Source organism: Piliocolobus tephrosceles, chromosome 15 (genome assembly GCF_002776525.5).
Source record: "Piliocolobus tephrosceles isolate RC106 chromosome 15, ASM277652v3, whole genome shotgun sequence".
Classification (NCBI taxonomy): Eukaryota; Metazoa; Chordata; class Mammalia; order Primates; family Cercopithecidae; genus Piliocolobus; species Piliocolobus tephrosceles.
In genome coordinates, this window is record NC_045448.1 from 28,914,842 (window position 1) to 28,927,989 (window position 13,148).

A 13,148-nucleotide genomic window follows, 5' to 3' on the forward strand; every position below is an offset into this window, starting at 1 on the left:
TGCTAATTCTTCCATTTCATTTATAAGCCAGCTTTTCTGTGTTGAAGTTTTCCTCATCCGCTGGGGCTATTTGGTGGCCCTGATATGGCTTAGTATTTTAAGATGAGATTTTTGTAAGGGGTTTGGTTAGTTGGTTTGGCCCAGTGAGATCTTGAAGGAATAATATAATGAATATACTTTTATACATGTAAGAATAAATTAGCCAGGTGTGGTGGCTCACGCCTGTAATCCCAGCACTTAGGGAGGCAGATGTGAGCGGATCCTTTAAGTCCAGGAGTTCGAGATTGGCCTGGACAACATGGTGAAACCCCAACTCTACCAAAAATTAGCTGGGTGTGGTGACTACTCAGGAGGCTGAGGCAGGAGCCTGAGGCTTGAACCCGAGAGGCAGAGGCTGCAGTGAGCCAAGATCGCTCCACTGCGCTCCAGCTTGCAACAACAACAAAAAAATGGAGTTATGTCTTAGTTGGATGATTGCTAAATATAAATAATATTTCTAAAAGTAAGTTCAGGAATCTGGTTCTGTTTATTTTCCAGGCTATACCCTCGGTTTTGTTCTAAAATTAAGGCTGGATTTTTTCTCCCCTTACAGAATCTTCTGAAGAGGAGTCTGACGATGAAATAGCAGATAAGGATTCTGAAGTGAGTGATTTGTTCCCTGTATGTACATCGGCCTTTGTATCCTCATACTCTGTAAGAATGGGGCCTTCATGAATGCTTTCCTTGTTGGTATTTCTACTAGGATAATTGGGATGAAGATGAGGAGGAGAGTGAAAGTGAAAAAGATGAGGACATTGATGAGGAGGAAGATGAGGATGCTGAAGGAAAAGATGAAGAAAATGGTGAGGACAGAGATATAGCAAGTGAAAAAGAATTAAATGGAGATTCTGACTTAGATCCTGAAAATGAAAGTGAAGAAGAATGAAGACAGCAAAACAAGCCGGTCAAACCGTATAAACTCTGGCTCACCTTGCCCAGTGGTGAGGGTTGCCTCTGTGCCAGGATGCCAAGGACCGCTGCACATTTCCAAATTCACAGCGGTGGATCCCATGCCACTTTGCTGTCCTGAGCACCCCAGACTTGACTGTGTAAATAAGAGTGTTTCATTCAAATGTTAATAAACTTTACACAGTATATAGACACATTTTCTGCAATGTACTGACATCAGTGTCCAATATATGGTATATTTTTATAATATAATATCCTAGTATGATTGGTTATATCAAGAATTGACAAGTGCAGATAAAGACCTTTCCCATAGGAGTTCAAGAACTGGACTGTTGTGAAGGAGGCAGCTCTTATCTCAGGTTGGTATCTTTCATCAAATCCAGATGCAAAGCAGCACTAGTGAAAATCTTTTTTAATTTAGTACATTTAATTTGATACATTTTCATAAAATATGAAGGGATAACTAAAAACTGAAGTAAAAATGATAGTAATTAAAAAAAATCATCAGTATCTCTAGTTTGTCTATTAACTGTGATAATCTGACATGAGTCAGATTGACTATTTGGAGTGCTTCCCCAAAATAACCACTTATTTTTTAAGCTGTCATGTGAAGTATTTTTTTAAAACAAAACAAAAATTAAGATCATTAAAAAAGCTAGATTAGCCATATTAAGGATTTTTCTTGACTGCAAATTGCTTTTAAAGAATCATCAGTATGTAGATTAGAAGTGCTCATTACCTGCAACTTTTAAAAAAATTCAGTTATAGCTGCCTTTGAAGAGGTTTTCATTTTATTTAAATTACTAATGGATCAAAGAACAATTGTTTATTTTTTCTCTTTGGTTTTAGATATTAATGATAACCTGGTTGGAATTTTTTTCCAAAGAAAATATTTTTATAATTAAATAATTTAATGTTTTTCTTCCTTTTCATTACCTACTCTTGGCAGTGTTAGGGTATCTGTTTACCTTCAAAATGATAAATCTCACTCAAGATTTTTTATGTATGTATAAATATTTTGGTGTGCTACAAAAGCCTTTGCAAATTATCAGTAGTTTTTTTTTTTTTTTTTTTTAAAAAGAATGAGCCGATATTGGCTTAGTGCTCACTAGGGGACATGCAGATGGAAGCTCACCTCTAAGAAAGGGCTGGACAGATGGATTTATTTTTTCCCACCTGTGAATATGTAAAACAAAACCATTATCTTTGAGGGACTTTTTAATACCAATGGCAGAACAGAGATTTGTGTGCTCAACTTAAGAGCCAGAGCCATATAAGCATCTTGGGAAAGCAAGTTTGAACCAGCTGCTGGTGTAATGTACAGTTATATTTGTCTATAAATGGAGCTGTTTATGGCAATTTAATACCATTCTCTTTGTAAAGTGAATAAATATTCATCTTTACCCAGTGCTTGTCTTGTGGTATATGTAGAGGAACACAGCCACATGTTTGGGCTTGTGGTGTGAAGGTTTTTAAAAAGCAATTTTGCTCCTCTGGCATTAAATAGGTAAATGCTTTCAAAGCTTGTGGATAACCTAGAATTTGCAACGAAGTGAAAGAATCAAGACATTTGTGTTAGTCTAGTGTCAGCTATAGCTGGTTGATTCTTCATGCATTCCCACTTGACTGGGTTGTGACTTCACAACCCAGGGCTATAGTGACAGTAAAGAAAGAGGTATGTGCTGGTAAATTCAGTCCTGTACTGGTAACCAACACTTGGCTTATGAGTCCGATTTCCCTTATACCTGACTCTGCCTAAAGAAGTAAATGATGACAAACCATATGGTAATTTCTAATTATTTCTTTGGTTTAGAAAAATCCAGAGTTAAATTAGGCTTGTTGTGAAAAGAATCTTCTATTTTTAGAGTATTTCATTGTCTTTTTCCTGTGTGTGTTTTCTTTTTTGAGATTAATTTTTCTTCCCGACTTTTCATTTTGAAAAATTTCAGCCCTCCAACCACAATCAAGTCAGTCATCATATATTGTAATTACTTGTCATATAGCTCTAATAGTTCAGAATAGTCACCCTCATCCTATGTGTGTGTGGATTTTAATGTTGAAATGAGTCCACATAAATTAAGCCATGTTGTAGAATGTCCTACTTTGTGAATTTGTCCAATTGTTTCCTTATGATTAGATTCTGGTTTAAATACTTTTTGGTAGCAATCCTAAAAAGGTGGTGGTATTTGAGATGAATTTTTAAAAGAGACTTATTTGGGTATAAATGAATATGAGAAGGTTTTAATGTGAGTAGATGTCAGGGCCTCAGGTTTGGGGATTTTGAAGCCGTAGTAGAATGGTTAATGCTTCTGGTGAGGCTCAGAAATTTGGAACTTCATAATGGAAACATTGGGTGCATTGATATGTCTGGGGTTGTTGTAATTCCATTGGAGGTTAATGCCCAACGCTACATTCATTCATTAAGCAAGTGCTTCTTGATTGCCTACTATGTGTCAGGGATTATTTAGTAGCTTGATGCATAACCATTGAACAGCAGCAGGGGAGGATATCTGCCTTTGAGAAGCTGACATTCTGCCAGGGAGATGATGGCCATAAACAATGTATGAGTGAGTAAATGCCAACCTTTTTGGCACCAGGGACTGGTTTGGTGGAAGACAGTTTTTCCACGAACAGGGTGGGGCAGGGGATGGTTTCAGGATGATTCAAGTTGATTACATTTATTGTGCACTTTATTTCTAATTACATTGTAATAAATAATGAAATAATTATACAACTCATCATAATGTAGAATCAGTGGGAGTCCAGAGCTTGTTTTCCTGCAACTACACAGTTCCATCTGGGGGTGATGGGAGACAGTGACAGATCATCAGGCATTAGATTTTCATAAGGAGCATGCAACCTAGATCCCTCACAGTAGGGCCCTCCTGTGAGAATCAAATGCCACTGCTGATCTGACAGGAGGTGGAGCTCTGGCAGTGATGTGAGTGATGGGGAGCGACTGTAAATACAGATGAAGCTTTGGCTGGCCCTCCACTCACTTGTTGTGCAACCCAGCTCTTAACAGGCCACGGACCTATGTTAGAAGGTGGCAACCTACAGGTGGAATAGCAGATTAAGGAAGCTGGGAGTTAGGGTGAGGGAGTGCTGGTTGCAGAATTAAATACATGATCAGGGTAGGGTTTATTGAGAGGGAGAGATTTGGATGTAGACGGGGAAGAGGTGAGAGAGTCAGCGAAGTAGGTATCTGGGGAAGAAAAAAGAGCTTGAGTCTAAGGTCCGCATGAGCCTGCTGTATGGAAGACTGAGAGGCGGTCCATGTGGTACATAGTGAGAAAAGGAGATTAAAGCAGAAGGTAGCGAGCAGTCAGGTTGCGTAGGGCCTTGAGGCCATTGTAGGAACTGTCTTAGGCTGACTGAGTTTGAGCGGAAGAGTGACATGGTCTGCCTTCTGTGTTAAGAATTCAGTATCATCCTGGCTGTTGTGTTGAGAAAGCACTGAAGGACAGTTTCTTGAAAGGCAGAAACCGGTAGTGTGCTTTTAGAGCAATCCAGGAAGAGGTGATGGTGGCTTGGGCCAGGGTGGTATTATTGGAGTTGGAAAGAATTGGTTGACTTCTGATATGTGGAAGTTAGAGCTGATGGGATTTCTTTTGAGATGTGCAAGGAAGCCAGAAAGCAGGTATGATTCACAGGTGCTTTTTGCTAGCACCTGGATGCTGCTGTGGGTGGAGTGGGTTTGTGAGGGGAGATCAGGAACTGAGTTCTGGACATGTTGAGTTATAGATACCTATTAGACATGCAGGTACACACCCACGTAACTTGGGGGAGAGGTTGGGTTGGAGGTAGTAATTTGGTGTTGGCATAGATGTGACATTAAAGCCGTCCAAGACTGGGTGAGCTTCCCAAGGGCGTGGTCTGAATAGAGAAAGAGCCCCCAGGCCTGGCCCTGGGCAGGAGCGGGGACCCCAGGGATCCCAAGAAAGAGTGACAGTGAGGTAGGAGGAACTGATATTTGTTCTATTCTCTTCAAATTTGAATCCCCCCCCCCCCTTTTTTTTTGGTGGAGACAGGGTCTCGTTCTCACCCAAGTTGGAGTGCAGTGGCATGATCATGCTTCCCCAGTTCAAGTGATCCTTCCATTTCTCATCCTCTTGAGTAGCTGGAGCTAGAGGTGCACATCACTATGCCCGGCTAATTTTGGTATTTATTTTGTAGAGATTAGGTTTTGCCATGTTGCTGGTCCTAAACTCCTAGACTCAAGTGATCCTCCTGCCTTGGCCTCCCAAAGTGCTGGCTGGGCGTGGTGCTTAGGTGCAAGCCACCATGCCTGGCCAGATTTGAATTCTTGCCATCCCTTAGCTGTAGTTTCTTTCAGTCGTAATTGTTAAGATAACTGGTAAACCCACCCAGGCAGCAGTAGCTTGTTCGATGCTCCTCCTGTGACCATTTGTGATCATGTCTTTGAAGACAATTCAGGCATAAAATTAGATTTTATTTTAATCAAATGCAGTTAGCCTTTGACTTTTGTGGCACCTCAGCACTGTCCTTATGCTGACAAAATTGTGCAGTGGATCACAAAGCAGTGGCAGAATGAGAAGCCGTAGCAGTGTAACAGGATTAGCAGGTGTCATTCAGACAGAGGACATCTGGTGTGGACAAAGCATGGGGTGGGGTGGGTAGTGCTTCATCTCCACATGGTGCTGGCTGACTCTGTGTGAGGACACTGGGTTGGCTGTACTCATCCATACTATAACTTGTGTTCATATGTGTGTGGGTAACTTTTAATATGAAAATATTTCTGAGGAAAATAAATAGCTGGGCATGATAGCAGACGCCTGTGGTCCCAGAACAATTATAAGTCATTATGTGGAAAGTAGTGCAAAATAAAGTTTGTTTGGATGTCATATGAAAAATCCAAAGGTTGAAAATTATCACTTTAAAATGGCCTGGCATATCCTAGGTAATAATGGCTCAAAGGGAGAGGAAATACATCTTTCGGGTGCTAAAGTTAGAAAGGGCTTTTAAAGGGAAATAAAAACAAGGTAATGAAAACATGTTGCGCCAGGCTTGCCCATGGCCCTGTTGTAGTTTAGTTTGTTAGAGATTCCTCCCTGACCTAGAGCTGTCCAGAAAGTTCAACAGAGACTGGAAGCAGCCCTGAAGTTGAGCGAGGACTCAGCAGCTCCCTTAGTTGGTCCTGTGTGGGTCATGATGTTCCAAAGCTGGACCAAAGCTTTGCAGATTCAGAAACTTCAAATTTTGTTCTTGTCTCTAGAGCTGATGCAATTTCACGGAGTCAAATCGCTAACCAGGCTGCCAAGAGAAATTGTGTTGCATGTTATATTTATTTGCGACAAGTAACCTTCCTCTCAGTGGAGCAGGATGTTCCCGTTGGGTGGTGACCCTTCTTTGTACTCAGGAGAGTCGCATAATAAACCAGTTTCGTAATTGGAAGATTGTGTTTGGACCAGAGTGTGGAATAAGAGAAATGAACTGGATGGCCTTTGTAGCTGGTGGTGTGGCCAAAGTCTGGCCTGTCTGTACTGACAGGGTTGGAGTTCTTGGCTCCGTTGTGTGTTGTGCTACGTCCTCTTACTGCCTGCTAACCACTCTCCTTTTGTTAACAGGAATTGTTAAAAAACAGTTGACTGGCTAGAATGTGGATGTTGCTGGTCAGGGTGCTTTCTCATAGTTTAGGGATGGCTTGCTGGTGAGCATGGGTACCATAGGAATATGGTTATACCTAAAAAACAAACTGGATAGATTCAGCCAGACTTTGACCTTGTTAATTCATGACTCAACCTCGACAAAGGCCTCTCCCTTTTTTCTGTGTCAAAATATACATAACATTTACCATGTTAATCATTTTTAAGTGTACAGTTCTGTGTCATGAAGTATAGTCACATTGTTGTGCAACTGGCAGAGTCTCTCAATTGGTGACTTTTGTGGTTTGATGAGGTACAAGAAATAAAAGGAGGGCACACAGGAATGCAAGTCAGTCTGTTGTGAGAAGAGACTACACTGGGGTCCAGAAGCTGAGTGCTAGTTCTGGGTCCACACCACAGCGTGGCAGTGATAACTTCTTTTTTCTGGAGTGTGACAAGAGAGTAACAGCAGTGCCACCTGTCTCATGGATGCTGTAAGAACCCCATGGATCTGCGTCTGTGGGTACACGTTGAACATCAGAGTGCAGCGCCTGGCTAAGGGATTATTTTCAGAGCAGTTAATTGTTACATGATGGGAGAATAAGTTCTAACGGAAATTCCTTTTTGTCTTTGGCGTTACCAAGAAATCCAGACACAGCCTTATGGGTGGACACGGTTCCCCTTTCCAAAGGTGAAAAAGGGAACTTCATACAATCTTTTTTTAAAAAAATAAGACTGTAAAAATCTGTTGTTTTGAAAGCCATGTTCATTGAGGAAATTTTGGCAAAGAAGGAAAATAAAATCATATGACAGAGATAACTATAATGTTTTGGTGTGTCTCCTTTTAATTTTTCTCTTTGCATGAATACACATGCTTTTCTTAGGAAACTGGAATCAATACATACTCATTTTATCATCTTTCACACAATATCATTGTCAATTATCCTTTGAAATCATGTTTGTGATTCTCACTATTCCGCCCATATTATACTTTCACTGTTCGCATGTTTTAATTTGTTGTAGGTAATGCGAGAGGGAACATTCTCAGACACATTTTGTATTTTTCTTAAAATGTATCCTTACGAGATATTTCTAGGAGTAGTGTTACTGAGAAAAATGACATGCATACTCCCTTAAGACTTAAGAAATATACCAAAATCCCCTTCCAGAAAGGTTCCATCAATTTTAGGCTCCATATGCAGTGTTTTTATTTCCATTTCATCATGACTCAGTTTAACTACTTTTTTTTTTAATGTTCATTGCCATTTGTATTTCTTTATTGTGGGTTTAGATCCTTGTCCATGCTTAAAAAGGCATTGTCTTGTTTACCTATAAAGTCTTTATAAAAGAGAATCATTCCTTTCCAAAGATATGCCACAAATATTTTCCACGGTTTGCCTTTTCATTTTTTTGACACCACTACTTTTTCTTTGAGACAGAGTCTCACTCTGTCACCCAGGCTGGAGTGTAGTGGCATGATCTCGGCTCACTGCAGCCTCTGCCTCCCGAATTGCAAGCAATTCTCCTGCCTCAGTTTTCTGAGTAGCTGGGATTATAGTTGCCTGCCAACATGCCTGGCTAATTTTTGTATTTTTAGTAGAGCTGGGGTTTCACTATATTGGTCAGGCTGGTCTCGAACTCCTGACCTCAAGTGATCCGCCTGCTTCGGCCTCCCAAAGTGCTGGGATTACATGTGTTAACCACTGCACCCAGCTGATACTATTTTCCTTTAAACTTTAAGCTTAAAAAAAGTTCCTTTTCTGAAACCAGGTAGGTATTTCTTGCATTTTGTTCTCGTCTCTCTCATTGTCTCTCTGTGTGTGTATGTGTGTGTATATTTTTTACACTTCAGTAAACTGTGACTTTTCAGTGCATTATGAAATCATTAAAGTGGGTTGCAGCCACCACTTTTTAAAGAAGAAAATGTAATTAAAATAGAATATGCCAGTGCATTGCATGTACTTAAGAGTAACTTGTTTTAGGGGGTACACAACGTAAAATGTGTTCTTGTGCTGAGGCAGTTGAAAGCTGCCTCTGATCTATACGGAGTTCTTTTCGGTGTGTCTTGTGAGATGAGGCTCTAACTTGGGATTCACACACACACACAGCCCGTTTTCTGCACACTGTGGATTATTATTTCCATCCTGCACACTTGTGCTTGCTTTATTACGGTAGGATCCTAGTCTGTTTCAGCACTATCCATTCTGTTCCATTGCTCTCTCTTGACAATACATTATTTTTAACTTTGGGAGCTTTAGAATTCACTTTTCTTGTTGGTGTCTTTATACCTCTTGAAATATTTTCCTAAATGTCTCTTGCCTTTTCATTCTCCCACTTTGCTAAGTAAAGATTATTTGGTTGTAAGAAATAAAAATTGGGGCATTTAAGCAAAACAAGTGTAATTACAATTTCAAAGAATTGTCAGGGTACGCAGAGATAGCTTGGCTGCAGGGAGAATTACAGGAGACAGAATCATTAGGGCTTTTGTGTAGTCTTTTTTTTTTTTTTTTTTTTTTTGAGTCTTGCACTGTTGTCTGGGCCGGAGCAAGATCTTGGCTCACTGCAACCTCCGCCTCCCAGGTTCAAGCGATTCTCCTGCCTCCGCCTCCCAAGTAGCTGGGATTACAGGCGCCCGCCACCATGCCGGACTAATTTTTCGTATTTTTAGTAGAGATGGGGTTTCACTATGTTGGCCAGGCTGGTCTTGAACTCCTGACCTCAGGTGATTCACTCGCCTTGGCCTCCCAAAGTGCTGTGTGGTCTCTTAACTGCTGCCTTAGAGTTCCTGCTGTCGTTTGGCTGCCTGACTGTTCCTGAGGTTATGATGTTATCATCCAGCCACTTGCCGATTCTTAGGAGAGCTGGGAATTCTCTGCTGTCTTAGATCCAGCCCTCTCCCCACACCTTTCTCATCTGCTCTATGCCCTTGGAGGCTGAGTTCCACTGATGACATCAGCTCAACTCCCTTGCTGGAGATTGGAGGGTGGGAGGCCCTGCGGTCAGAGTCTACATTCCCCTGCTGAGCTCTGCGGGGCTGTGGTTTGGTGGGGACCGCCCTGGTCCTCTGGCTGTGCCCTTCACTCTGGCTGGAAGTCCAGTGACAATTTCCTTCTGTTGGTCGCTTTCTGCCTGTGCCAGAATGCCTCACTCTCCCCTGTAGGCTCCCTTAACTCCACTCACACGGTTTTAAGTACTGTAGTCCCTTTATAAAAATCTGTTAGCTCTGCTTAAAAGTGTTTGTTTCCTGCTGGGAACCTGAGCCAGTCCACACTCCCAGTTCCTGGGAGGAACATCTGATTGACTGCATTTTGGTTCAGGTGTTCATCCTAGCCCAATCACCCCTGCCTGGGCTGGGGTCACACCGCACTGGTGACTGCCAGGAGCCTTGTGAACAGGGCAGTTTTCATGCTAGAATAGTTTGTGTCATTGGGAATTGAGCTGGGAATGTGAGCTGCCTCACAGCTGTTAACATTTAAAAAACACACTTATTTTTATTTTTTAAAGTTGTAAAATATAAAATCTACCATTTTAACCATTTAAAGTACACAGTTCAGTGGCAGTGAGCACATTCACGCTGTATATCACCACCATCCGTCTCCAGAACTTTCTCATCCTCCCACACTGAAACTCCATATCCATTAAACAATAAACTCTCCCTCCAGCCCCTGGTAACCACCATTATTCTTCCCTGCTCTGTGACTGACTATTCTAGGAAGCTCATTAAGAAATGCATATTAATTAGACAAGTAATATAGAAGTGCACTCTTGTAAAAAAGATGTAAACATGACACCTAAGGATAGGCTAACTTTGCCCCTCACCTGGGCTGCTTCCGGCTTAGTGATTACATGCAGAGGCTACCATGGTTACTTTAGAGTTTTGGACTCTAAGTCGTTCCTGTGAATATATATACAGGTGTGCTCTTAGAAAATAAGTGATTTCTTTCCCCCACATAAATGGTATACTGTATGTAGCATTCTGCAACTTGAGCTTGCTTTCGTTGTTTTTTTTAAACCCAATATGTTTTGGAGGACTTTCCAAATTAATAACATAGGACTACGTTCATTTTAACTGCAGCAGGATCAGCGGGAGAGCTGGTTAAAACAGACTGCCTTGCCCTACCCTGGAGTTTCTCATTCAACCGGATGGGGGCCAAAGAATGCGTCCCACGTGATGCTGCTGCTGCTGTGTTCCGGCTGCACTTCTGAGAACCACGGTTGTAGCTCAGGCTGTTGAACCATTCCCTGACTGGTAGACGCTTGGGGTGCTTCCAATTTCTCAGTAAAGTGAAGTTGCAGCGACCTCGTGCCTGCCTTCTGTGCACCTGTGCCAGCATCTTTCTCAGGAGGGTAAGGAGAGGTGGAATTCTGGTCACGGGCTACATGTACCTTAAATTTCAATAGGTTCCATCAAATTGCCTCTCAGTACGGCTGTAACAACTTATAGATGAGCTTTCAAACAATATTTTTACCAAAGTTAAAAATAAATCCTGGCTGGGCATGGTGGCTCATGCCTGTAATCTCAATATTTTGGGAAGCTGAGGCGGGCGGATCACCTGAGGTCAAGAGTTCGACACCAGCCTTGCCAACATGGCGAACTCCTGTCTCTACTAAAAGTACAAAAATTAGCTGGGCATGGTGGTGGGCATCTGTAATCCCAGCTACTCAGGAGGCTGAGGCAGGAGAATTGCTTGAATCCGGGAGGCGGAAGTTGTAGTGAGCCAAGATCACGCCACCACATTTTGAGACAAAGTGAGACGTTGTCTCAAAAAAAAAAAAAAAAAAAAGGTCCTATGGGAATTTTGGGCTTGTGATAAGCCAATATGTTAATTTACAATTGATTTTGTTTCTTTTTTTTTTTTTTTGAGATGGAGTTTTGCTCTTGTTGCCCGGGCTGGAGTGCAGTGGTACGATCTTGGCTCACTGCAACCTCTGCCTCCAGGGTTCAAGTGATTCTCCTGCCTCAGCCTCCCAAGTGGCTGGGATTACAGGCGCCTGCCACCATGCCCGGCTAATTTTTGTATTTTTAGTAGAGACAGGGTTTCACCATGTTGGCCAGGCTAGTCTTGAACTCCTGACCTCAGGTGATCCGCCTGCTTCGGCCTCCCAAAGTGCTGGGATTACAGGCATGAGCCACTGCGCCCGGCCAAGAATTGATTTCATCGTGGAATATTATAACATTAAAATTTACTTTTCTCATATGATAGTAATACCATGATGATGATTTTTAAAAATTGGGAATTGTGGCTTTTCTGCCTCTGGCTGGAGTCATGACATTGGAATAAATGATCTCATTGCTCCTTTAGGAGTGTGTGTATCTGAACATCCCACTTTGGGCAACATTGATAAGGTTTGTGCACACGGTACTTACCACGCTTTTACCTCCTGAATGAATGATTTTGTGTGTTTATTTCGAACTTCAGTTTCACAGGATAGGGAAGAAGTGGAGGGTCTACAAGGGTGGGGAGGGTATCTTCAACAGGGTTTTTTTTGTTTGTTTGTTTTTTGGGGGGTTTTTAATTGCCACTCTCTCACAGCTGGTGCTCATAGTTCCTAGGAGTGGGACTATGGTGTAGGGATGAGTAGGGAGACACAGTTGAGCAACTGATTAGGACGTGAGGTAGAATGAGTCATTAGCTTTCACCAGTGAAGCCATTACAGTCATCACAAAAAAGAAATGGATCTATTAAGAGCCAGGGATCTAAAAGATTTTAGGATTTGAGGGAGGGCCTTCTAGGAAGCAAGAGTGATGAAAGTGAAAGACAAATAGGTCCGTTCTAGAAACTTGCAACTCGAGCATTTTAGAACGGAGGTCCTTGATCGGTTGGAAATCAGGTGTAAGAGATTATCTGGTGTTAGGCAACCAAAATGAGTTTTAATGAGTGGAGAGCCTATGGCAAATTCTTTTCAGGTGTCTCCACATGTTCCTTTCTCCCTCACTAGACCTGGGTTTTTTTCCCTCTTTTCTTTTGAGACGGGGTCTCGCCCTGTTGTCCAGGCTGGAGTGCAGTGGCATGATCATGGCTCACTGCAGCCTCGGACTCCTGGGCTCAAGTGATCCTCCTGCTTCAGCCTCCTGAGTAGCTGGGACTGCAGGCATGCATCACCATGCCTGGATAGTTTTAAATTTTTTTGTAGAGATGGGGTCTTGCTAAGTTGCCCAGATTTTGAACTCCTGGGCTCAAGCGATCCTCCCTGCTCAGCTTCCCCAAATGTTGGGATTACGGGCGTGAGCCACCACACCGGGCTGACATTCCGTTTTTGGATTTTAGAGTGCACACGTGTGTACTGGCTTTTTACTGTTGCTTGGATTTGGTGAATTTAGGGGAAGCACCACCAGGGTGCTACAATTGTATTTTTTCTCACCTTCTCCAGGCCTGTTGGGATTGTCCAGGTTACTTTCTCTGGTTAGCAGTATAATACAAACGTCAATATAAAAAGCATCCACTAGGTGCCAGCCTTGCTTTGTGCAAATTTCTTTTTTGTCCCAGCCTTCTGGGAAAGCAGTTGGTTCCAGCCTCCTCCTGTCTAAACTCCCACGGAGAGTGGGGATGTGAGCTCTCTGTGCGCCAGCCCTCTGGGATTGGCTGAGAGAGT

The 13,148-nt window shown here is 42.3% G+C and overlaps 1 protein-coding gene across 1 annotated transcript in view; it reads left to right on the forward strand.

Annotated features, from left to right (window-relative positions):
• WDR43 (WD repeat domain 43) overlaps window positions 1–2,356 on the forward strand; it is a 55,992-nt gene extending 53,636 nt beyond the window's left edge. Inside the window, exons 17-18 of the mRNA XM_023217280.2 lie at window positions 593–642; window positions 743–2,356. Of these exons, the coding sequence (XP_023073048.1) occupies window positions 593–642; window positions 743–925 (233 nt within the window). The 3' untranslated portion in view covers window positions 926–2,356. The remainder of the gene's footprint in view (window positions 1–592; window positions 643–742) is intronic.
• Window positions 2,357–13,148: the final 10,792 nt, after the last annotated feature.